Source organism: Temnothorax nylanderi, unplaced genomic scaffold, assembly GCF_030848795.1.
Source record: "Temnothorax nylanderi isolate EJ_2023f unplaced genomic scaffold, tnyl_v1.0 TNYL_tig0591_pilon, whole genome shotgun sequence".
In the NCBI taxonomy this organism is placed as follows: Eukaryota; Metazoa; Arthropoda; class Insecta; order Hymenoptera; family Formicidae; genus Temnothorax; species Temnothorax nylanderi.
Window position 1 is genome coordinate 79,258 of NW_027249653.1, and position 27,786 is coordinate 107,043.

The 27,786-nt window shown below is 37.0% G+C and overlaps 1 protein-coding gene, 1 long non-coding RNA gene and 1 other non-coding gene across 3 annotated transcripts; 2 read left to right on the top strand and 1 right to left on the bottom strand.

Annotated features, from left to right (window-relative positions):
- Positions 1–254: 254 nt before the first annotated feature.
- Glu (structural maintenance of chromosomes 4-like protein gluon) lies at positions 255–9,388 on the bottom strand. The gene is made up of 8 exons (XM_071723314.1): positions 8,338–9,388; positions 8,085–8,276; positions 7,814–7,990; positions 6,645–6,937; positions 6,262–6,541; positions 5,545–6,141; positions 1,824–4,156; positions 255–1,039 (listed from the first exon to the last, which is right to left on the bottom strand). Exons 1-8 carry the CDS (start codon positions 8,584–8,586, stop codon positions 901–903), a joined length of 4,260 nt encoding a protein of 1,419 aa, XP_071579415.1. The 5' UTR covers positions 8,587–9,388; the 3' UTR covers positions 255–900.
- Positions 9,389–9,622: 234 nt separating this feature from the next.
- Positions 9,623–9,694, top strand: Trnaw-cca (transfer RNA tryptophan (anticodon CCA)). Its single transcript has one exon. It is a non-coding gene; the product is annotated as a tRNA-Trp (tRNA).
- A 9,000-nt stretch (positions 9,695–18,694) lies between these two features.
- On the top strand, positions 18,695–19,756 carry LOC139784154 (uncharacterized). Its single transcript, XR_011721488.1, has 3 exons — positions 18,695–18,792; positions 18,953–19,284; positions 19,400–19,756. It is a non-coding gene; the product is annotated as an uncharacterized lncRNA (long non-coding RNA).
- The last annotated feature ends 8,030 nt before the right edge of the window (positions 19,757–27,786 follow it).

The following is a 27,786-nucleotide window of genomic DNA, read 5'->3' on the forward strand; positions in this document are numbered from 1 at the left end:
GCAAACGCGCGCAACTAGCCTTGAGACACTTTTCCGGGTTTTTAAGCGCACCACTCTTTCATGTGATGCTAACGTAATCGTGACCACTTGAGGTGGACGTCCGAACGCCCGAAACTCGGCAAGCATGCGCAATGATCCTTACAACTAAAAATGCATTTCCTAATTATGAGGAATAATTATGACAAGAGTAAATAAAGATCAACGTGACAGGATTATGCGATAGACAATAAAATTAGGCGTGTAAAGTATTCCAGTTCTTGTTTCAATAGGAATCATATTTTAATATAATTTCTGTCGACATGTACAAACGTATAAAAATATTGCTGCATTTTGCACTTATGGATCCGCTCCTCTTAACTGAACTAAGTTACACTATCTGTATTCAGAACAAAATACGTATGCATATTTTAGTATTAAGGCTAGAAAGAAAAAAAATGTAAAACGCAAGAAAATACAGAAAATACAGATAAAAGGAGCAAATCCTGTATTCTATTCCGCTACACACAAGCATTGTTCTCAATATTTTACATTTACATGTTATAAAAAACCTTGAATCGTGAGAGAACTGAAAACTTGCGTGTGTAACATTAAATTTACAAAGAGATAGAATTATATCGACTATTATTTCTGTTATTATTTATCTATTTTATCTGTAATACCATTACGATAACTTTCCACATAGTAAGTTAGTTGTCTCACACTCTCGGCCAATACTAAATAGTTACGGAAATGAGAAATAAAGTCGCACCTTAAGCTGCAATTTACTGTGCAAAAAGATAACAGTAATGGCATTTATATTATTAACTTATAATAGGTATTTATACTAGTTTCTAATAACAAGTTTCGCGCAATCGTTTCGCACGTGCCGTTTTTTGATTCTGGAAACGCCGCATCACACGGTCACTTCGACTTTTGTTTTTTCCTAGCAGGTTCCTTGTTAATCCCATTCTCTTCTCTTTCCGTGCTTTTTCTCACGATCCTAGCGGAACGTCGAGTTGGCGATTGCTGCGGCGTCGGGCATACTCCTAATTCCGGAAGACTGCAACAATTAGCAATTTTAGCGCAAGATACTTATTTTTTAAGTTATTATATTATAATGCAATAGAAGACCTTCTTTCAATTTAATATCTTTGAATTGTTTCTTTCATTTTGCTTTAGCTTACGTATCTCTAGGCGTTACAAGTTTCGCATTAACAGTCGCAAATAAATATAGTATGCAATTGGACGGTTTGAAATAAAGCAAAGAAGAGCCGATCAAGAAAGGAATTACTTCACGTGTTGACTCAAGATAACTAATATCTAATCTCTTTATTGTAAAAAAACATATTCTTTATTTACTAATTCAATTTATTAAGTAATAAAAAATAAAATAATCTTTATCAAGATCAGTAATTCAGTAATTGTTCAGTATCTTATTCAATGAAAGATTAAAAACAGCTTCCGCCATATTTATCATGTATACACTGAGAAAAAAATGTTGTTAATTTGACTAAACTCGTTTAGTTGGTGTGATTTGTTTAATGTAAATATTAATATATTTAAATCAAATATACGTGAGTAATATCAAGAAATATTTTATTTTATTTTATGTAATATTTGTTGAATTAACAAATGTTAGCTTGACAGCCCGTGACCGCTGCATTTAGTTGAATCAAATAATATTTCTTTGAATCAACGATTTTTTTTTCTCAGTGTACAAAAAACAAATTTATTTCGTAAATATAATGCAATTTAGAAAATTATGTAATTTTTCGCCTCTCGTAATGCAATATGGTTACAGTGAGAAATCTGGAATCTTAAGAAATAATGACTTCAATACTCACCCTAGTCGATCGACTTTTAATCGCTTCCCGTTCGGTGTCGTCGTTGCATTATTTTTCGCGTTTGTATCCTCATCTAATGGAGTTTCCTTTGAGTGATTTTTCTTCGCGGGTGTCGTCTCTTTCCCACTCAATGACGCCCCTTTCGCATTATTGTTCTTCGCGGGCGACGTCTCTTCGCCGTTCAAGGATGACCCTTTCTCCTTATTATTCTTCGCGGGCGCGGTGTTTTCCTTGCGCGAGCTCGTCTGAGTGCGTTGCGTCAAGGGCAATCGCGATTTCTGCGAGGCCTGGGACGCGTAGGTCTTGGAGGTGAGCTGCGTGGGAGGCGCGATACCATTGTTTTCATAATAACGGGCCAGTTGTAGAGTCACAGTTTTGGAGCAGTTAAACGTCTTGTAGATGCCCACCAGAGAGTCGGCCAGCTCGAACATGTTCGAGCGCAGTGAAATGACGATAAACTGCGCGTTTTTCGTGCGTTCTTTTATATAGTTACCGACGATGGAGACGTTTTTAAAGTCGAGCGCCGCATCAATCTCGTCCATGAAATACAGCGGCGTGGGTTTGTAATGGTGGAGGGCGAAGACCAGCGCCAACGAGCTCAGGGTCTTCTCACCGCCGCTGAGTTTGTCGATGCTCTTCCACGACTTCTTAGGCGGACGCACGCTGAATACGATACCCTCGCTTAACGGATCCAACGAGTCCACTAGCTCCAGCTCCGCATCGCCGCCCAGCGTGATCATCTGGTACATCTCCTTCAGTTTGGTAGTGATTAGGCTGAAACCGTCCAGGAATTCATGGATCCTACGTCGCCGAGCTCTCTCGTAAATCTCGCGCATCTTATTACGTTCTGACGTGGTCTCCTCCAGATCAGCGGCACGGCTCATGTACAGGGCATCTTTCTCCTGATAGTCCGCGATGATTTGCATGTTGGGTATTTGCTCAGGTAACCTCTTCTTAGCCTTCTGCAAATTCTGCGTCACCATCTTCGCGTCCAACTGATCGATCTGCTCCTCCGTCAGATCATTAAGTGGCTCCAGAGCCTCGTGAGGAATCTCACGTAATTTTAAATGCGCTATTTTCCGGTTGTAGTCGGGAATTATTTGCTCGAGCGCCTTTAAAAGCTTCCTACTCTCGTGCAATTTCTGATCTAGGTCGATCTTCACCGCTTTCAGCTTGTTCTCGCTCGCCTGCAGTTCGTTCAATTCATCTTTTAAAGATGCTGTAGCGTCGTCCCGCTCTACTAGCGCTTCGTTAATTTCCTTCAATTCATCCAGAATTGCTTTAGCATGTTCCTCGAGCTCAGACTTTTCCTTCTGAATGTCCCTCAGTCTCTGCTCGCAGGTATGCACATCGCTCTCTAGCGTTTCTATGTGCTTCTCTGTCTTTTTCACGTTTCTCTCAGCAGTCTTAATAGCTACCTGCAGCCGGTATATCTCTGCCTTTGCTTTGTCTATCGATTTGTTCAGCTGCGCAATTTTCGCCTGCTGATCTCGCACCCGACTGCCGGAGATCTCATCTATCTTCCTATTGATATATTCTACTTCCTTTTCTACCGAAGCGGAGCTCTTCTCGACTTTGTCCAGATGCAATTTCGCCGCGTCCACCGCTTTCTGCAATTGCGCAACCTTCTTCGGGTCCGACACCGAATTAGCGGCAGTCTTTTCCTGCACCTTCAGCTGTGCTCGCAACGATGGCTCCTGCTCGCTCAGCGTCTGTACCTCGATACCAAATTTCTGCCTGTTGACCTTCATATCCCTCAAGCCGGTCGACAGCACATGGATTTGTTGTTCAAGCGGCTGCTGCTTCATTCTCAGCTTATTGCACTCTTCAAACACAGTATCCAGCTGCGACTGCAGATTTTCGATATCAGCGTTTGACGGCTCGTTCCTCACCACCGTCTGGCCCATCCGACCTCGATACGAGCGCCCACCACCGCTCATCGTGCCCGCCAGCTCAATCAATTCGCCCTTCAACGTCACCACGCGATAACGCGTTCTGCCGTAGGCGATACGTGTTGCCTGATCCAAATTCTGCGCTACCAGAGTGTTTTGCAGACCATAATAGAATGCCAACAGCACCCGCTCATCCTCCACTTTAATCAAATCGAACAGTCGATGTACATTCTCTGGTGTTTGGATCTTCTGACTGATTTTATCCTGAAATCGCTGCTGTTTCTCCAGAACTATAAATGTGGCACGTCCTATGTTATGTTGCCGCAGATAAGTGATGCACGCCTGTGCCGTGGATACTGTGTCCACAACGATGTCGTCCAGTGGACCGCATGCCGTCGACACAGCAACATCGTATTTGGCATCAATGGCGCCCAAGTCACCCTATATAAAAAGAAATTCATGCAAAATGCTATTTTAAGAAATCTACTGGAGAGTTTGTCTTAGGCCGGTATTCATAGTCAGATCTTATATTTAAGATTGTCTTAAGTACAATCTTAAGATGTCATGGACCAATCACAGAGCCGTATTATGCCCGATCTACAATAGCTGTAGTAAGCCTCAAGATGTAAGAAATTGACCAATTACAGGCGAATGTGAGAAGAATAATCGACTGTGATTGGTCAATTTCTTACATCTTGAGGCTTACTACAGCTTACTACAGCTATTGTAGATCGGGCATTAGCATCTTAAGACATTACTTAAGACAGTTTTGAAATAAGAACCGACTATGAATACCGGCCTTAAGGGGATCCTGCAGCCGTATGATTTACCGACATTATCGTTTTCACATAAATCTTTTAATTGGCTTTATAGAATTGCAAAAATCTTTTACAGAATTAAAGTACGCACAAAAATCTAGGCTAACAAACGCGATTTTATATAAAAAAACACCAAAAAATTAAAAATGTTACTTATTTGGGCACATACAGCTGTCACCTGACGACAATATTTGGTTAAAACAAAAATTCTGCAGTTTATACATACATAATGTTTGTCTCCTAGCCTTAGGAAAACATGTAGGAATAATATCGTGCAAGTAGAAGTAAGATTCAATGCGTACAATAAAAGAAAAATGTGAATTTTATTTTAGTACTGCAAATACGGATGCAGACTGACAAGAAGAGCAGCAACAGTAGTTGTCGAATCTTGCAAGAGATGGCGAGCAATCAAACAAGGACAGATGTCATTTCGTTAGACAAAGACAGATATAGGGAAAACAAAATTAGAAAGGTTGACATTATCGACATCGAGGAAGTTCGTCTGTCACTGCAGGATCCCCTTAAGGGGATCCTATAGCGGCAGTGCACTTTATGCACTAAGTGCACACTTTAACTCGTATTTTATTTATTATAAATTTTTAAGAGCAAAAATGCAAAATCGGGCTGTTTCGGGAACTACATATGAGCTTACTGATTAAAAATATCCTAAATGGAATAAGATTCATTCGATATTTTGGCTAAATACTTCTAATTCAATTACGTATTCGTAATTTAATTACGTATTCGTAATTTAATTACAAATTAGAAATATTTAGCCAAAATATCGAATGAATCTTATTCCATTTAGGATATTTTTAATCAGTAAGCTCATATGTAGTTCCCGAAACAGCCCAATTTTGCATTTTTGCTCTTAAAAATTTATAATAAATAAAATACGAGTTAAAGTGTGCACTTTATGCATAAAGTGCACTGCCGCTATAGGATCCCCTTAATAACAAATGCAACTCTATTTTATTATCCCACGCTTCGAGAAGTTTCTGCGACACTCACCAATCTCCCAAATATGCCAGGTATCCGTCCCTCACGCTTTTCTCTCATTAATGAATCCAGAACGCGATTCCGCGACTTGCTGGCCTGCATGGCAGAACGCTGCTCTTCAAAAGCGATTCGCAGTTTCTGCAGCTGCGTGGCCTTTTCAACCTCGAGTGCTTTTGCCTCATCCAGTTCACTCTGCGCTTGCTTCAAACTGCGTTCGGTTGCCGGGATCTTCGTCTCGAACAATGCTAGCTGCTTTTGTCGCTCTTTGAGAGTACTCGCAGTTCTTTCTAAAGACTCCCGGAGATTTTCTAATTTCTCCTTCTCAACTTTCTCCACCGATATATAAAGTTCCAGCTCAGACTGTGCAATATCGTATGCCGCTTTCGCCTGATCCACGTTTTTCCTAAGAGATATCAGCTCTTTCTCCAATTTGGATCGTTCATTCAGCAATGGTTCTGTCTTTTCCCGCAGATTTGCCATCAAGGTCGCCAACGAGGTCTCTTCCTTTTCTTTGTTAGCCGTATACGTCGCGATTAGACGCTCGCATTCTTCGATGTCTTTTGTATTTTTCTCTGGTACCTTCAGTAGTTCCTCCAGCCTGCTTTTCTCCTGTCATCATTGCAATTGCCAAACGTGTAATTTAATATAAACAAAAAACTCTAATATTTATAATTTGTATGTAGATTCAATATTATTTTGTTAAGATAATAAGATAAAGTAAAAGATTACCGTCTTGGTAGACGCCATGTTGGCTTTTCGTCGCTTATTTGTTTCAACCAATTCGGCGTGCAGTAATTCATCCTTTTTACGCACTTCGTCAAACCTCGCCGTAGTTTCGTCTTTCTGCCGTTGCAGAGCGTCCCACTTCTTACTCTTCTCTTTGATAATCTTGATTTTTTCTTCCTTTTGTTTGCGAACATTATTCATCTCGACCATCAATGTGGCTTGTTCCTTGTCAAGACCATTGTTTTTCTCTTCGCACTCAGTGAGTTCCTTTGTTGCCTCAGATCTGACAGAAATATTTCATGATTTTCAATAATTATCTGAGCTGCCGTAATACTTACTCCACAAATAAATCAAATAATATAAAAACATTTTTGTATTTAACTCACCTTTTGCAATGATAAAGCTGATGCTGCAATCTGATTATTGCATTCTCTGTCTTCAAGTACTGCACTGCCTCTTGCATAGGCTCCTCCAGGGCCTCTTTCTCCTTTTGCACGACTCTGAGACGATGTAGCTTCTCTACCTTAAGTTCTGTTAATTCTTCAACCTTATTCGCTAATTTCTCTAAAGGTTCTTTATAGCGAGATGTGCCAATAATATCCTCTAGAAATTCTAACATTCCAGTATCGTTTTCGTGTTGGCCCTTAGGTTTCATCAATGCAATTTGCTCTACTTCACCCTATAAAAACCGTTTTCCATGCTATTTTTTGTCGCTCATATAAAATTGAAATTTAATAAATATAGTGTTACATTAACATGACAAATGTTATATTAATTTTGAATATACAGGGTGTTTCGTTTTACAAATTTCCCCTGGCAAATATCTCAGCAAATATGGAAGATACGGAAAAAGGTTTGAGACAAAAATTGTAAGATATCAAAGGAGACATTTAATGAAATTATGGACTTGATCTTGAGTGATCTTTTCAATACCAAGTCAATGTGATCAATGTTTTCTTAAATGGAATCCCCCTTTTTCTATTGCATATTTTTGTAGTCCTTGTCGAGACGTTTTCAACACTATAATAAAGCTCTCTTTCGTTAAGAATTTCCTGAGATTTGTATTACAGTGTTTTAAAAACGTCTCGACAAGGGCTACAAAAATATGCAATAAAAACTGGGGGATTCCATTTAAGAAAACATCGATCACATTAAAAAGATCACTCAAGAACCGTTTTTTTCGTATCTTCCATATTTTCCGAGATGTTTGCCTAGGGAAATTAAAACAAAACACCCTGTATAATTTAAATAGTTTAATAATGAACTTTTGTAGATATTTTGTTAATTCTTACGAAAAAAGAATAGGGAAACTTGTAAAATACTAAATGTGTATAGAAAATAGTCCACAAATCTGTATAGAATTGGTTATATTAACCTAGGAAAATAGCTACATAAAACTTGTTTTATCACAAAAATTTTTCAAAAAATGACATTATAAAAAATACTTAAAAACAAAATTCAATAAGTTGTATTGTATGTTCATACAAACATTTAACTTTTCAAAGTTAAATCTATTCCTTGGTTCTACCTATAATGAAATATTCTGTGATTTTACCTGCAATATCAAAAAACGGTTGTGATCCAAATCGACTCCATGAAACCTCAAGAGCTTGGCAATCTCTTTAAATTGTACTTTCTTCTTATTAAGCTCATAATATGATGAACTGTCCTTAAACGCTGTCCTTGATATGACAAACTCGCTGTCAGGAACGACATCATAGTCTTCACCAGACTTAAAATTAATTTGATTAAAAGTTAATTAGCTTATTAATGGAACTGTCGTACTTGTACTTATATATTAATGTGCAAATTGTCATTATCGCTACCTTATCAATAATTCTTTGGAAATGTATGGAGACAGTGCAGCTATTCAACTTAGGATGCTCGCTAGAATTGTGTATCAGGACAGATATCTTCTTCGACCTGATCTTGCTGGCACGATAGCCGAAAACAAACAGCATGGAGTCTATCACATTGCTCTTGCCGCTGCCATTGGGGCCCACTATCGCCGAGAAGCTCTGAAAGAAAAGAAACCAGCTCAAGAAATCAGCTTCGAGGCACAAACGCCGAGATGTTTACCTTTTGAAAAGGCCCGATCACGTGTGTGCCGGCATAGCTCTTGAAGTTTTCGTTGACAATCTTAGTGATCATGAGCCTGGATCCGGTCTCGTCGACCTCGTTGAAATTCTTCAGAGGTGGAGGGATGTATATCTCGTCGTCCACCCTCACACCGCCCTCCTCGTCCGTGTCATACCCCGTGTCCCGCGCGTCGGCTTCCATGTCGACCTCGCCGGGGATGCTCCTTCTCGCCTGGGAGTCGCTCGCCATCCGAAGCCGCTTCTACTGCCGCGGTTGTACATACGTTGCACACGCGTTGCGTTTCGAGGTTAGCTGACCGACAACATCGCCGGTTGGCCCGACCCGGGGTCTATCGTACGAAATTGTCAACGCGTGTTCATTCGGGAGCACGTGAAACACGTCGTTAAAAGAATCGTCCTGTCTCGCTACGCGGCACCGTCGCGCCTGGTCGCGCCCACATTCGCCCGCCGATCTTTCCCGCGCGAAGTTCGTCAACACAATTGCTGACAATCGCCAAATCCCAACTCGCAAATCTCTCCTCCCCGGAATCGCTCTCGATCACGTTTCACCACCGCGTGAACGACGTTGTCGCGTCGCGGGTCGCGGGTCACGGGCGCGGGAATAATACAATCGAACCAGATCGAACGACAGCGAACGATAGCAGCCGAGCGAGAGATCGGAATCACCGACGCGTCTCGGCGTTTCCAGCGCCCACCATTCGCGTCGCGCTGCGGATTCAAAAACCCGTTCGACCAACGGAAACGAACGATCGAACTCGAGCCGTACGACGGTTGCCGGTCGCGCGCGGAACTCACCCGATGTGGACGATGCCCCAGATCGCCGCGGAGTTGTGTGTGTCCTCGAATCCTCACGACTCACGACTTCGCGACGTCGCGACGTCGAGATTGTTGGCGAAATCGTCCGAGGGCAGCGGGGCGCGAAGACGCCGAGTCAAACGAGCAAAATGGCGGCAAAACGAATTCGTCCGTTTAATACCGTACGATACGTATGGCTGTTCTGTACATACATACATACATACATACATACATACATACATACATACATACATACTTTCTCTTCTGTTGTTTCGCTTCGAGTTTGTGATGTTTTCCACAGAAACAAAGAAAGCGGAAAAGGAATGTAAAATTTATCTGATTAATTTATCGAGTGGAGAGAAAGGGAGAAAAAAAGAGAGAGAAAGTGCGCGCGTGAACTGTGAACGTTTCAGGCACGCTGTCGAGTTTAGTGGCCTGAAGTGTGCGCAATTCGATTGCCTCTTTCATGTGACTCCGTGGCGCAACGGTAGCGCGTCTGACTCCAGATCAGAAGGTTGCGTGTTCAAATCACGTCGGGGTCAAGGATCTTTTTTTTTTCTCTTTTTTCTTTTTTTAACTTTTGCATATCTGTATTAAAGTCCGACCGAAAAAATCTTTTTCAATTTTGGCCGAAACCGAAATCGGAAATCGAAACTTTCATGGGAATCCTAGAAAAGCCAGATTCGTATAACATATTTACTCGCACATATATATATACTCAGTATTGGGTAAGTTAATTTGTTTTTTAACTTAAGTTAAGTTAAAGTTATAGTTATGGCTTATAAAATTAATTTAGTTACATTAAAAGTTGCATAAACAAAAAACTAACTCATTGTCAGTTAAAAGTTGCTTTAAAATTAAATTAACTTGAATTAAATTAAAAGTTAATTTTTAAAAGCATTATTTATATTAAATTAGAATGTATATGTCGACGCATAAAACTTCTTTATGAAGCATGATGTATTTTGGGAATTATATTAGGCGACATAGGATGTATATGCGTGGAGTGCCGGCAATAGTTATTGTTATATTCCTCACTTGAAAAGGGCCAGATGGTGGCCGAAACGTTGTGAGATATTATAAAGGAGAAAATTTTGGCCAGTTGGGTCCTACTATTACAATAATACATCCTATTAATTATTACAAATCTGTAGTATGCTAATATATATTATCTGTAGTATCACAATCATATTATTTCAATAATAACAAAATTTTTAAACATAAAATAAAAATATTTTTTAAACAAGTCTTTGGAAAATCTGTGAAAAATAAATAATTTCGGCTACATCTCCGAAATTTCTTTTCAATTTCGGCCGAAACCAAAACCCAACCAAAACTCCGATTTTTCGCCGAAACTGGCCAAAATTGAATCCAAAAACCGAATTTTTAGTTTGGACTCTGGCTGCGTTCGCTTTGGACGCTTTCGTGCCGGAAGCGTCAGTCTATCTTTATTGCTCATTACATGTTGAAAAAAGATGGAGTGCTTTGGATGCTTTCAGCACGAAAGTGTCCAAAGCGAACGCAGCCTCTGTTGTAACGCACGTGTGTACTACAACGTTTTTGGAATCAGACACAATCGCAAGTCCGATTCTCGAGTACGCTCTTCGTAGTCGCACGGCGCACCTTCTGCGTTCCGATATGAGGATATATATATATATATATATATATGTATAATTAGGCGGAGAGAAAGAGATGAAATGTGCAGAGTCTGCAGAGAGTTCAGTTGCGAACATGGACGTAAAGGTGGGTATACACCTAGCGAACGAACACCGAACGAACAGCGAATTCGGTAAATGTATACGCCAAAGCGAACGCGAATAGGACTCCTATTCGCGTTCGCTTTGGCGTATACATTTACCGAATTCGCTGTTCGTTCGGTGTTCGTTCGCTAGGTGTATACCCACCTTAAGATAAGTACATCACACATATTACATAGGCTACGGTCAACGTGACGCTACAAATGCTTTGGAGCGTTCTTCTTCTCCTTCTTTCTTCATTGAAAGAAAAGAGAAGAGGAATGCTTCGAAGCATTTGTAGCGTCACGTTGACCGTAGCAGAGAGAAGGATGAGAGGCGCAATGACGGCGATTTTCTTGGGACGCTTTTGCTAGGCCGTACAGTAGCGCCACACATCCACTTTCAGGAATTGGAACTACGAATCACATCCACTTTTCGATACTGTCGATGAATTTGGTTCATGTCCGTGCTATGTATACATCCACTTTTCGATATTGTCGGTATTTGGTGGTTCGTGTCCGAACTACCCAGCTGGATGAGGGGATATGCTCTGGCCGCGGCGGTACGCGCCGGCTATGCGACATTGCCACGATGCCACGCACGCATCACCACGCATTTCGGGTATCGTGTCTCGTGCCTCGCCGACTGCCAAGTCTCGAGTTGGCAAATCGACGATGCGCTACGTCATATTTATAAATATTTATTTAATCATATTTACAATTTTTATATTTATAACTTTTAAATATGCATATATATATATATATGGGACATTCCATGTCAACCGGAACAGCGCCGTGTCCAAAATTTGAGAGGGTTTAAAAATTTTTTCCAGGGTGCAAAATTTATGTAAACATATAAGCTTTCGAATACCGAGTGCGCATTTAAAAAAATTCAAAATGGCGGCCTTAGTATGGCGCCTAGAATGCAGAGAGTCACATAATAAAAAGTTATAACTTAAAATTTGTAATTGAAAAAAATATGGTCATATTCTGCGTCAAATTTGAAGTATAAATGCCCTCTTGCAATTTTTCGATATAACGCATCCTTTTCGAGATAAAAATTCATTAATATCGAAGTGCTGATTAAACTTGGAAGACACGTAACTTGTGCACGTGATAGTAGATTTTGGGGTCACTGAAGACAAATCTGATATAATGAATAATATGAAAATTCAAAACGGCGGAGTCAGAATGTGTGTGTGTGTGTGTGTGTGTGTGTGTGTGTGTGTGTGTGTGTGCGTGTGTGTGTGTGTGTGTGTGTGTGTGTGTGTGTGTGTGTGTGTGTGTGTGTGTGTGTGTGTGTGTGTGTGTGTGTGTGTGTGTGTGTGTGTGTGTGTGTGTGTGTGTGTGTGTGTGTGTGTGCGTGCGTGCGTCGTGCGTCTGCATGTGTGTGCACGTGCACACACACATTATGACTCCGCCGTTTTGAATTTTCATATTATTCATCATATCAGATTTGTTTTCAGTGACCCCAAAACCTACTATCACGTGCACAAGTTACGTGTCTTCCAAGTTTAATCAGCACTTCGATATTAATGAATTTTTATCTCGAAAAGGATGCGTTATATTGAAAAATTGCAAGAGGGCATTTATACTTCAAATTTGACGCAGAATATGACCATATTTTTTTCAATTACAAATTTTAAGTTATAACTTTTTATTATGTGACTCTGTATTCTAGGCGCCATACTAAGGCCGCCATTTTGAATTTTTTCAAATGCGCACTCGGTATTCGAAAGCTTATATGTTTACATAAATTTTGCACCCTGAAAAAAATTTTTAAACCCTCTCAAATTTTGGACACGGCGCTGTTCCGGTTGACATGGAATGTCCTATATATATATATATATATATATATATATATATGCATATTAAACAAATATATATATTTATTTATTTATAAATGTAAAAATTATAAATAAAATGAAATAAATCTTTATAAACACTAATTCAGGAAGGAAAGGATTTAGGAGTAGAGAGAGCTATGCATAAATAAAATATAGCTATTAATTGTTACTTTATTATTTATTGAAGATTATTTTTGGTAATAATATATATGTTGATGCCCGATATATTTTTTTCTTCACCAGCTCCGCCTTTTCCTCTGCCTCTGCCTCTGCCTCTTCCTCGGCCTTTACCTCTCCCTCGCATCGCGATAAAACAAGACAAAAAGAAAAGGAAATGTGTGTGTGTGTGTGTGTGTGTGTGCGTGTGCGTGTGTGTGTGCGCTATGCACTTACTCCTTGCTCACATCATCATATACATCTTTTATATTTCGGAAATCGTTCTGAACGTTGTGTTTTAAAGTTTTTTTGAATAACCGTATATCTTTTGCATGGTTATCAGCTGGATGATCGTGTCTCTTTGTTTGTCGAAATCTATTATTTTTTAACTTTCCTCGTCCACCACATCCTTTCCTTTTCTCTTTACATGACAGATATCTATATTTAATGATTAAAAAACGAATTACACATTTAAAATTTTTTTTGAAGATCGAATAATGCAATATTAAAGTAAAACAAAATGTTATACATACATGGTGGTTGCTCGTTTTCCATGATAAATTTTTTCGCAAACGAACGAATATTCATTAAATTCATATCCACTCACAAGGAAACCTCGCAAACTCGAAAATTCTGATTTTAATAAAACTTTCCACACATAGGAGGGATAAAATGATAAATTTAGAAATTTTTTGCCCGAAAATGGTTTTAAGGGGTGAAACCACCCCTTATATGTAGAGCGGCTTTTATTTTTCTCGATATATCTAAAACAATATTTAAGATTTCAAAAAATGTTTCTTATAACAGTTTAATAATAAAATCTTTATTCAACAACATTAATATAATATTTTTTAAAAATAATTTTTTAAACAAAATTTTGACTAAAAATTAGAAAAAAAAATTTTTTCAAAATTTTATTAATGTGGTTAAATAGAGATATGTTTTTACCATACAACTGTTATAAGAAACATTTTTTGAAATCTTAAATATTTTTTTAGATATATCGAGAAAAGTAAAAGCCGCTCTACATATGAGGGGTGGTTTCACCCCTTAAAACCACTTTCGGGCAAAAAATTTCTAAATTCATCATTTTATCCCTCCTATGTGTGGGAAGTTTTATTAAAATCAGAATTTTCGAGTTCGCGAGGTTTTCTTGTGAGTGGACATGAATTTAATGAATATTCGTTCGTTTGCGAAAAAATTTATCATAGAAAACGAGCAACCACCATGTATGTATAACATTTCGTTTTACTTTAATATTGCATTATTCGACCTTCAAAAAAAATTTAAAATGTGTAATTCGTTTTTTAATCATTAAATATAGATATCTGTCATGTAAAGAGAAAAGGAAAGGATATGGTGGACGAGGAAAATTTAAAAATAATAGATTTCGACAAACAAAGAGACACGATCATCCAGCTGATAACCATGCAAAAGATATACGGTTATTCAAAAAAACTTTAAAACACAACGTTCAGAACGATTTCCGAAATATAAAAGATGTATATGATGATGTGAGCAAGGAGTAAGTGCATAGCGCACACACACACGCACACGCACACACACACACACACACACACACACACACACACACACACACACACACACACACACACAAGTTTTTTTACATCTTTTAATATAATTAAATTATTTTTTTTTATTAAACGCTCTTTTCTAATACAATTTAGATACATTTTTAGATATAAAATTGTATCTCCTTTAGTACTTTTTCAAAGCGTAAAAAGATCAATGGTACCCCGATAAAAACAGTACGTGAAATCCACGTTATTGCTACGTGGATCAGCATCGTGGAATCCACGTGGACATTCGAGTGGACAATCCGCTCAAGAACGGTACTGTAGTCCACGTGGATGAGATCATCGATTTGACGTGAAATCCACGAGCTTTCTCTCTAAATTTTTTGGAATGGAATCTCACTCCAAAAGAGTGAGATTTCACTCTTAGGAATAATGAAAATACTGCCAGTCTAATTAGAGTGAAATTTCACTTTTCGAAAAAGTGAGTTATTCATTCTTTACTTGGAGTGATTCTTCAACTCTGAAAAGAGTGACATGTTTCACTGAATAATTATTCACCCGACATAAAAAAAATTATTTATTTCGAAATTTTATTACTATTTTTTAACTAAATTTGTTTCTTAAGATGCAGTCTATGATTATAAATATTTTCTCGTATTTGAAAAACACACTTACCTTGGTGGGATTCGAACTCGGGACCTCGGGACCTCTGCATCGTGAGCCTGCTGCCTTACGTGGTAGACTACTTCTTAATTTGATGTAAGCGTTATATATAGTCTACATATGTCATAACAGCGCAAAGGTGTCACTGAATGTTTGGTACTTTTCTCATATTTAGATAGAGCGAGCCAAACTGAGTCGAAAAGTCATGTACCATTTTGCAATTTTCGCGATAGTTGATGAGTTATTAATGATTAAAAATCGCCGTATTGGCCCGCCCACCGCCAAATCCAAGCGCGCGGTGAGATGCGGCCGCCCCGCGGTCGGCGCGCGGGCAGTTGTTTACTACAAGCGGCGATGATTACGCACGAGCGGCGCGTAACGCCGGGCCCCCGTCCTGAGCGATGATAGTTTCTCGCCTTTTTTAAATAGAAATAAAATTTTCTAACATAGAAAAATTTTTTGTGCGTACGTATGTACATACGTGTGTACATGCATACACAGGGAAATATCAATTGTACTGCTTAAAAAAGCGATTACTCAATTTACTTTTTTTCTTTTAGTAAGTAACGGTTGTCTTTAAGAAAGAATATTTTCTTGATAATAGTCTTAAAATGTACAAATTTTAGAAAGAGTCTTTATCATGTACTCGAAAGAAGAATTTATACTCCTTCAAAGAACATAATAAAATTTTATGAAAGAAAAGTCAAAATAATAAATAAAGTAATATGAGGACCCTCGAGATTAAAATAGGAGAAGTCAAGGCTATGAGGGTCAGAGGCAGATCACAGTGCGTAATATCAGAAATAACTGATTTATTCGTCGTTTTGATACATTACATCGATCCGTACGTTTCGGCTCAGTTTTGAGCCATCTTCAGCGGCAGTTACAGAAATTAAGTTACACGTTCTCCGTACCGTATGGTGAGTTTACCGATTCAAAGTATCAGAAACATAGACCAATTGATCCATATCTGTAAATTTGTTCAATTAATGTTGAGATATTAAAAAGATTCCTTAGGAAACTCACCATTCGGTCTGAAAAACGTGGAATACAGAGCCATGTACATAATGAATACTCTCTGCGAGAAGACTTGACGATCTTGTCGACACGACACACAATGATATGAAAGGTCTTGCAAGAAGAGGCATGTCGTAGGTCAACACACCGACCGGCGAGGATTATAACAAAGCACGATTTGACACCGTCTCAAAATGACACGGATTTTTTGCATCATGCATATGTCACGGTTTTGAGCAAATTGTAATCCATGCTCATGAATTTTGGTCGTTGGTAAATCGGGGTTTTACTATTGGTATACATGCAATATTGTGACAGTGTCAAATCGTGCTTTGTTATAATCCTCGCCGGTGTGTTGACCTTATACGACATGCCTCTTCTTGCAAGACCTTTCATATCATTGTGTGTCGTGTCGACAAGATCGTCAAGTCTTCTCGCAGAGAGTATTCATTATGTACATGGCTCTGTATTCCACGTTTTTCAGACCGAATGGTGAGTTTCCTAAGGAATCTTTTTAATATCTCAACATTAATTGAACAAATTTACAGATATGGATCAATTGGTCTATGTTTCTGATACTTTGAATCGGTAAACTCACCATACGGTACGGAGAACGTGTAACTTAATTTCTGTAACTGCCGCTGAAGATGGCTCAAAACTGAGCCGAAACGTACGGATCGATGTAATGTATCAAAACGACGAATAAATCAGTTATTTCTGATATTACGCACTGTGATCTGCCTCTGACCCTCATAGCCTTGACTTCTCCTATTTTAATCTCGAGGGTCCTCATATTACTTTATTTATTATTTTGACTTTTCTTTCATAAAATTTTATTATGTTCTTTGAAGGAGTATAAATCCTTCTTTCGAGTACATGATAAAGACTTTTTCTAAAATTTGTACATTTTAAGACTATTATCAAGAAAATATTCTTTCTTAAAGACAACCGTTACTTACTAAAAGAAAAAAAGTAAATTGAGTAATCGCTTTTTTAAGCAGTACAATTGATATTTCCCTGTGTATGCATGTACACACGTATGTACATACGTACGCATAAAAAATTTTTCTATGTTAGAAAATTTTATTTCTATTTAAAAAAGGCGAGAAACTATCATCGCTCAGGACGGGGGCCCGGCGTTACGCGCCGCTCGTGCGTAATCATCGCCGCTTGTAGTAAACAACTGCCCGCGCGCCGACCGCGGGGCGGCCGCATCTCGCCGCGCGCTTGGATTAGGCGGTGGGCCGGGCCAATACGGCGATTTTTAATCATTAATAACTCATCAACTATCGCGAAAATTGCAAAATGGTACATGACTTTTCGACTCAGTTTGGCTCGCTCTATCTAAATATGAGAAAAGTACCAAACATTCAGTGACACCCTGTATAATTTTTCAAAAATCATCTTAAGAAACAAATTCAGTTTAAAAAGAGTAATAAAATTTTGAATTGGATATATGATATAATATTTCTTAATCTCGGGTGAATGTCAGAAACCAGTGCCGGCTCATTATGAAATTTCGTGTTCGTAAATATATTTATGAAAAAAGTATATTTATAAAGTTAAAACATTCTTATCAAATCCTTACAAGGGCCTCACTAGACAAAAATAAGGAAACCTTTCTCATGGCATCCCTAATAAATAATGATCGGGACCTCATCCAGTTAGCGCATAAACGCAGTATAATAATACTTTCATTAATTATAATCTTTATATCACTTTGATTAATTATAATCTTTAATAGAAATTACGTGGATGCAGATTTATCCACAAACTATCCACATGGATGCAACGTTTTTTTTTTCATCACTACATCGAAGTCTTTTATCCTCGAAATGTCAATAAAAATTCCCTGTACATATTTCTTAATAGATATATCCACAGAGAATCTACATTGATATTTCGGAGATAATAGACTTCGATGTAGTGATGAGAAAAGAACGTTGCATCCATGTGGATAGTTTGTGGATAAATCTGCATCCACGTAGTCCACGTAAATTACATGGATTCGACGTGGATGTGACGTGACTGTTTTTATCGGGACGATGCAGAAAACATGTAAGACTTGTATGTCCTGTATCATTGCGAGATTTCGCAAACGTTAAAAAGTAAAGAATGGAAACACTTAATGAAGTATAACAAAAAATATTTTCTAAGTATTAAAACTGTAAAATCCGAAGATCGTAGCAAAACGCATTTGGTAATATTTGATCGAGCTTTATTTATTTGGACTTTATGCAAAACGGGCACTACTAAAGAAATATTTACTGACGCTACGTTTAAAACTGCTTCTATTTTATTAGAAAATAAAAATAAAAATACAACTGTTAATAAAACACGACAATTTTTTACATTAATGGCTTGAAAATTTAATCATGTAAGTTATTTAAAATTTATTAATATAATATCTATTTAAAAAGTTGTAACAATGATTCTAAACATAGAAATTATTATTTCTTTTTACATATTTTTCTATTCTAGGGAATACCTTTTGCGTGGGTTATCATGGAACGAAGGAAATATACAGATTATAAACCAATATTAGAATATATATTCAATAAATTAGCACCGTCATTGCGTCCACGAACAGTAATGACCGATTTTGAATTTGCTCTTCAAAAAGCTTTTTTAACGGTCTTATCATATCCGCTGAAGTAAAAGGATGTTATTTTCATTATTCACAGGTATAAATTCTCTCTCTCTCTCTTTCTCTCTCTCTCAATCTTTATTATTGTATGCATAATATTTTAACGTATATATTAAAAATATTACCTATGCATACAATAACAAGTCATATATTAAATATTTTTAATTATTTATTTAAATCTTTATAATATTTTATAGGCGTTATGTAAAAATATTAAAAAGTTCATAGGAAAAAAGAAAGCAAATTCGAAGCAATCAGAGGAAATACTTACAAAGCTAATGGCTTTGGCGTTATTACCTGAAAAAGATATTGTGACAGCTTTTCATAATATTAAATTAGACATGTCGCTATATGAGACGTCGATCCCAACGTTATTTTCGCTATTACGACCGTTTTTGGATAAAACGAGTAGTACTAACCCGATTTTCAATGTATCGGAAGCTTAAACGAACAAATAATTTAATAGAACGATACCACAGGACATTAAATCATAAATTTACAGATAACCATGACCCATGGATGTTTATAAGTAAGTTTTGTACATTAATATAAATTGTGAGGAGTAACTATATATGTATATATATTCATAATTATTACGTAAAATATTATTATATATACCATTTGCTTTAATTTCTTATTTACAGAAAAATTAGGAGAATTGCAGGCGACAACTCGTCGAGATCTGACGACTTTAAAGGCAGCAAGATTAAGATATAGTTGAATTATAAAAAATGGATTATAATGCTCTTGTGAACACGTGGGACAGATTAGACGATGGCCTCTCTATAGAAGATTTTTTGTCATTGACAAGTTCATTACTATCAAAAATTATTAGATAATAACAAACAATTTAAATAAATAATTCGTATAAACTGTTTACTAAAATGTTTTTGCTTCAATAAATTTTTAAAATAAAATAAAGATATGCGTTCCGTATTTACTTCTGTACATTTTTTAATATTTCTTAAATATTCTATATAGGGGAGACCGAGGCTATCTGTCTAGGGGGGCTATGTGCATGTCCACAGCACAGCTATCTCAAGTTTTAAGAGACAGATGTCTCTACCATTGTAACAAAGTAATTGAAAAATTCCCTACGTAAGATATTTAAATGTTGTTTGTTTTCTTGCGATGCCTTTTGCAGACGCTATATACGTTAAATGAAATAGGTCAGTCATATTACACATCGAATTGTCCAATTAATCTTCCCAGGTTGCAACCACCATGAATCGCTTTAATTTGAGGTGCTATAAGTGGGATTTATTTGCTTCGCAAAATTATCACGGAATAAAAAGTTATTAACAATATTATCAACAAAAAACGCGATTTTTTTAATTTTTTCTCAAATATCTCGAAAACTAAGCAAAATAGGGTAACTATATAACTATACGTACCTTTTTGTATAGAGCGTAAAATTATCTACAATAATGATCTGAACAACATTGATCGTCAAGTAAGTCGTTTAGCTTGCACGTGCCGTCAAAGTCCGAGACTCGGATCCCAAAAACCCTCAATTTCATCGTTTTCTTGATGTTGCGCCGGTGATTTTTTCCGTCATTTAAAATGGAATTAAAAATCACCAAAAAATCACACATCATCTGATAACTACAAAGAATACTTTTCATGGTGCAACCAATTTTTTAGACCCTTTTTCTTTAGTTTGTAGCTATGTAAGCAAAAAAATTTGATTTTTTTTGAATAGTTTTAGTTTTTCGCTGTTTTCAGGCCTTAGAATTTATTTGAGACGAATTTTATCGTATGCATCTTGTTGTGGACGAAATTTGCAACAAAAAAGGACCCTTGTTTTTTTTTTGTACGATGAACGCTGATTTTTTTATTGACGCACAAAGTTATCCAATATTGCGCAGTCAGATAACGCTTAACTTTGCGCGTCAATAAAAAAATCAACGTTCGTCGTACGAAAAAAATACAAGGGTCCTTTTTTGTTGCAAATTTTGTCCACGACAAGATGCATATGATAAAATTTGTCTCAAATAAATTCTAAGGCCTGAAAATAGCGAAAAACTAAGACTAATCCAAAAAAATCAAAATTTTTTGCTTACATAGAGCTACAAACTAAAGAAAAAGGTTCTAAAAAATTGGTTGCACCATGAAAAGTTTCTTTGTAGTTCTCAGATGATGTGTGATTTTTTGATGATTTTTAATTCCATTTTAAATGACGGAAAAAAATCACCGGCGCAACATCAAGAAAACGATGAAATTGAAGGTTTTTAGGATCCGAGTCTCGGACTTTGACGGCGCGTGCAAGCTAAACGACTGACTTGACGATCAATGTTGTTCAGATCATTATTGTAGATAATTTTACGCTCTATACAAAAAAGGTACGTATAGTTAGTTACCCTATTTTGCTTAGTTTTCGAGATATTTGAGAAAAAAATTTAAAAAATCGCGTTTTTTGTTGATAATATTGTTAATAACTTTTTATTCCGCGTTAATTTTGCGAAGCAAAATAAATCCCACTATAACACCTCAAATCAAAGCGATTCATGGTGGTTGCAACCTGGGAAGATTAATTGGACGTTTCGATGTCTAATATGACTGGCCTAAAAAGCGAAAAGAATTATTAACATTTTTCGACGTTCGAAAAATTTGCTGTGCGACAGTAGTTTAACTCAAATTAAAGTAAGCAATTCATAAAATTATCAATTAATATATATAATAGTTATCAGGTGTGAGAAACGTCAAATCTTAATTCCGCATTATCTAAAATTGGCAACATGTTAAAAACTGAAAAACGTGGTCGGGGCTATCTGTCCTATTTTTGATGGGGCAATGTGTCCACACTTCAATGACGAATTGTTCTTTTATAAATAGATAATGGTGCGTAACTACAAAAGAAAGACTTTCCTTAAGACGGATAAGGTAGACATATCCAATAAAATTATATTTAGAGCGATTAAAAGAATAAAAATTGAGCGAGAATCTTTTCAACAGCGTTAGACTTTGGAATAAATGTTCAGGCTCTCACTCGCTACTGTAAAAAGTGACCTATGAGCAACTACTTGATTCTGCGATTCAAGAATTGTCACCAAATTTTTATTATAAAAATACACGTCAAGTTGAATATATGAGTTTGTCTTAAAGTATTGAGTATTTTCTATTTCAAACGCTGCCGAAGATAAAGTAAAGGCTCCAAATAAAAAAAAAGATTAAAGAATTAAGGGGACAAAAGAAACTCATTACATTGATTTGCAACGGACTCAAAATCAGTTTGATGCCACCGTATATAAAGAAAAGTCAGCTCTATGCAGGAAACTTGTCAAAAAATCTACACAAAGTGCCTGCTACTTCTCTGACTCCACGAGTAGGCAGTTTTTTCAGTATTATATATTAATAATAAATAATATTATAAATAAGTATAAAATTAACAATAATCAAACAAAGGGCTTGCGAACCAGCAGGATGTTTATGCTATCGTGTATATATATTTCGAAAAATGACACAACGTTTCGGCCATAACTGTGGCCTTCTTCAGTGTAATAAATAGTCGTTAAAATTTAAAACCTACCCCCTTACAGTAATAAAAACGCCATTCGCTTACAAAATCAGATTATATATCCCCTTACAATAATTCAAACGCCATTCGCTTACATTGTCATTACAATTGTCGTCTCACGTCCGATAACGGCTCGTCGACGTAACATCGTGTCTGGTTATTAATACGAGCCTTCCCTGAGTCGATCGAGAAAAAATCCGTCTCTAATTTGTCCACACATTGCATTGGTAAGGAGGGACTGAGGTTGAAAATCCTTATCCTTAGAAGTGAAATATCTAATTTGTAGTTGAATTCAACGTATACACTCAATTCTTAAGTACCTTCAACCGTAGAAACGCTCCTCGAGAGACCCATGTTCGGCTGTGTTCGGTCAGATTGTCAAATGCGAGAGTCAGAGCATTATCGAGAGGAACGTGTGGAGGGGACTGCGTATATGGTAGGGGAACGAAACCTTGGTGGGAATCAGCACGGCGGGAGAGCGTTAAGGATCGGGAGATACGCCTCTGGCAATAATTCCGTGTCACTATGTTTATTAAGACCCTCACTCTGTCTTTTAATATGCAGCATTTCAGAGATAAGACGTTTATTATATATAGGTTCATTATCTAAGATTTTACTCCTTCCCAATCTAATCTGTGATCCGTTTTGAGGCGATGTTCGGTAATGACTGAAGGAGATCCGCTTCTCTTCATAATGTCGGATTTATGCTCTTTAATCCTGGTTTTAAGCTGTCTTTTCGATTGCCCTACATAAGTGGCCTCACAATCAACACAACTTATCTTATACACTATTCCACAGTGTGCCGATTTTTCTAATATATCCTTACCCGTCGTGATAAACTTGTTCAACTTGAACGGAATCGTGAAAGCCGGGCGGAAATTAATTTTTTTGGCTAACGTTGTAAAGCCATCCGAAATAGATTTTATACGGAATAGTAAAATTAGAAGTCTTAACAGATTGACTGTTAGGTTGTGTATTGTGATCAAGGAATTTAATCCTTCTTCTGATCGTAGAAAAAATGAAGCCAAGCGGATATCCATTATTAAGTAATATGTTAATCGTATCTTCTAAATTTTTCTTATGAAACTGTGGGTGGGACAGAGAGATGATCTATCTGTGAGACCGTATATATACGCCTCTTTTGTGACAAAGGGGATGGTTCGAATTGAAATTTAAATATCTGCCAGAGTAAGTAGGTTTGTGGAAATGGTCGAAAATAATCCTCTCATCCTCTATTACAATGGTGACATCCAAAAAATTAAGTCTGCCCTCCCGTCCGATTTCACACGTAAATTGCACCGTTCATGCAAGGAATTAAAGATCTCCAATGTATTCTCGATCTCATTACATGGGGCATTCATTGCAATGTCATCAACATATCGAAAATAAAATTGTGGAACATAATTGAGTTGTGAGATTGCAACCTGCTCTAGGTCACACATGACCATGTCCGCCGCTATCGGTGATAGGGGAGAGCCCATTGGACTGCCAAAAATTTGTTTGTAGAATTTGTTGTTAAACGAAAAATATGTCGAGTTAAGAATCAGTCGGATTGCAATTATGAATTCATCAAACGGAATGTCTGTGAGTTTCGAAATCTCACTCCACCTTTTAGTAACACTGTCTACCACCAAGTCTGTTGGAACATTGGTAAACAGTGAAACGACATCCATGATATTAATGTACAATTAGAGTCGAACGGCTTACCATTTAAATTTGTTAATCAAATGGTAGCTATTTTTAATATGGCTAGGAGATTCCGAAACACCTTTAGACAAAATTTCATGTAAACAGCAGGCAAGCATATACAAAGGGCTGTTAATAGATGACACGATTATTCTGAGAGGATTGCCAGGCTTGTGTATTTTAGGCAATCCATAAGCTCTTGGTAGGATGCCGTCCGTACAATTAAGTTTTTTGTACATGGAGTGATCAATATATCCCTTATTCTTCCATCTTGTTATTAGAGAGCGTAACTCACTCGAAAGTTTTTTTACCGGATCTTTTTTAATTACTTCGTAGAAGGAAGTATCCGAGAGTGATAACTCCATGTTCCTTACGTATTCGACCTTGTCCAAAGCCACCGTGACACTGCCTTTATCAGCTCTTGTAAATAGAATTTCTGGATGTTCCTTAATAAACTTTTTAGTGGAATTAATCCATCCCAAAATCAATTTGTCGTTCTTAGTAACCATAAGTTTTTTGTTAGAGATTTTATTAAGTAAAGATACCGATTCGTTTCTGACCGCCCCTCGAATGGATTCTTGGCATTTGTTAATGTTACCCTCTATGTGCAATAGACTCAGTAATCAGTTTAGGCATTTCAAATTCATTAATCGGAACCCCGAACCGTTCACCCAATTGTAACAGGTAGACAATTTCATCCGGGATTGTGTATGTGCTTAGATTGCGAAACCAACCATGCTGAGGAGAATCTAAAGAAGATTCTTGTTTGAAATTATTAGCCTAAAGAATAACATGACAAACATTCGGCCCCGGGTTGTTAAAAGAAATTTTTTTCCTCGGAATGTCAGAATCCACCAAGTTTGCCTCGTCAGAACAAAAATAATTAATATCACCTATCATCGATTTCTTACGTATGTGAGAGCTTTTCGTCAGCCAACTTATTTTTTTGTCAACTCTTTCCTTTCGGCTGTGCCACAGATGACTTTCGACAATTCCCTGGCGAGCAAAGAAGGCATTCCCGATCCCCGGAGGAAATACATAAAAATTAATATAGTATAAATAATGTGTTTTTTATTATGTGGACAGATAGCCCCGCATATAGGGCTATCTGTCTACGCTGGACTTGTTCACTTAAAAAATTCGCCTCTTTAAAAATGTTAAACTATCAATGATTCTAATTATGTTTTTTTTTAATAGCAAGGTTGAAAGGTTATACATTAATATTTTAGTCAAATATCTTTATTAGTTTTTTAGTAAACTCGAAAAAAGTGTAAAGGTGGGACACATAGCCCCGGTCTCTCCTATATGATAAATAATATATAACAGCGTAAAACATATACTTTTTATGTATATGTGTATATATATATATTAGGGTGGTCCTTATTTTTTCGACTTTTAAATTTATTCTGCGGCACCCCCAGAATGTTTCCAATTCGCAGAAAAATAATCCCTGCCAAAGCTCAGCTCGATCGGATAACGGGAACCCGTGCCCCCGGATTTTTAAACATTTGAGTTCTCTTGTATTAAACTGTTTATTTCCATCAACATTGGTTTTTAAGTAGTTCGATGATGAATGGCCGAAGTCAAAACAATGTTTATAATTTTTTTATTTATATGATGATAAAAAAAAATAGAATAACGCATCGCAAAAGCTTCGTAACGACGTAAAAAGACCATTAGTAAGTAATTTTTACGTTGTAGAATAATATTTTGCCTGAAATAGATTAAAATAAAGTGTGTGTTAACGCGTCGCTTGACTAGTTTTCAACTTTAATTATTAATTTAAAAAAACTGTACGGTGGATGGTGTTCACCTTCAATTATAGGCTTTCTCACAGTGTCCTCTTTCCATCGATATATATTGTTCGGACATTTTTGGCAAAAGATTTTTCGCAAACTCGTGTTATTCATAGGAAACTATACCTCTTTTCCTATTAGACCAATGTTAAAATCATTAAAACCACTTAATTTTGAAATTTAATATCTTGAGAACGGGACGGTAAATTATCTTTTTTCTAGGCTTAATCGATTCAGGAGAGTTCCTTCTTTCGATATAAAAAATAAAACCTATCACTTTTGGCAAAAGTTGTTTCATCATCGAACTACCTTAAAGCGTATTTCCACAAAAATCGGCCTAAAGCACTTTTCTTTTTTTAACATGTGTGTCTTGCTTTTCTGCATCGTTTAAGACCTTATAAGTCTCATTTAAACAATTAGGTAAATTGATTAATAACTACAAAATAAAAATAAATAGTTATTGCATTTATTGCTTGATCAGCTGGAAAAATTATGTATGGGCTATAAAGTTATAATAGTATGTTTAGAGCTAAAAGAAGAACAAAAATTAAAAGATTCATGTCTTTATTAAAAACAATCAATTTTTTGTGGCTAACGTTACCTAATAATATTTATTGCAATAATAAGGTTTTCTTTGTCGAATCAGGGAAGCGGGCGGCGATAATCTTTTACAACTCGTAATAAATACTGTTTTTGATCTTCGTTTCTAGTAATTAATTTACGTAATCCTCCATTAACTTAACGCCATCTTTCCGCTGTATCGTTAATAACTTTTAATTTGGATACAATTTGAAAACCTTTTTTAAAGTGTCGTTTTCTGACCAGGTTGACGGGTCAGTCTGCATAAAATCCGACTAATATTACCCTTAAATGCCACCCGGGGTCCAGGCGGACCCCAGACCCTTTAGAATGATATATTTAAAATGTTCCCGCCAAATATGGAGCTCATATTTATTTATTTATTATTTATTATTTTTTTGATTTTGGAGCCAACATTTTAACTGTTGGCGATCTTAATTTTTTATACTATGTTGAAATTGGAAATTTTAACATCCCAGATAGCCAAATCTGTTCGAACAAATAATGCCAAATACTTGCTACAAATTTTGGTTTCAGAAATGGTACAAATTTGCATCAAAATTTGTTTTATTAATGTTGTCGACAAACTGCTAGCAAATACGTATCAAAACATGCGTACACAATTGACGCCAAATTGATACCAAATATCGAGCAAAGCTTAGTAGTACCTGATAACAAATTGGCATCAAATTGCCGCTAAAATTAGTTGACAAAACCTAACACCAAATTAATGCCAAATATTGAGCTAATTTTGGTGACAAAGCTTGAGAACAAATTGACGCCAAATACCGAGCAAAGCTTAGCAACTACCTGATAACAAATTGGCAACCAAATTGCTGTTAAAGTTTGTTGACTAAACCTAACGCCAAATTGATGCCAAATATTGAGCAAATTTTGGTACAAAACTTAAGAACAAATTGACGCCAAATACCAAACGATGTTTAAGGCGTTTCATTTCAGATGGCGCGACACATGAGTCGCCACTTTCAATGCGCCCCACCTCTCCTTCCTCGCTCTTGTTCAGTGTCATGCCGCTCTTGCTGCGTTTCTTCGGACGAGACGAGTACGTTTTCCTTCTTTCGTAACTGATTGAGCTAAGCGGCACGTATTCTGGAGACCAACCGAGCGAGATTCGACTTCCCAAGGAGAGCTTACCGCCAGGAAAAGGAGAGCTTGAGGGAGGATTGAGGCGAGGAGTCCGGTCCAGCGAGCAGGGCCCTTCCGTATTCTCATTTGGGACGCCATATTGGAAGATCGACATTGATCGTGGTAGTACAAGGGGCTCTGCAAGGTTAATTCTCGTCTTAAGATCTGGAATTGCTCTCATTCTTGTGGCTCTGGTTTATATTCTAGCCCTAGAATTGCATCTCGTGGACAAAAGCAGAGGCCCCCCTCTCTTTTCTTTTCTTTTTTTTCTTTTCTTTTCTTACTTTGATTTCAATCAGTAATCCAG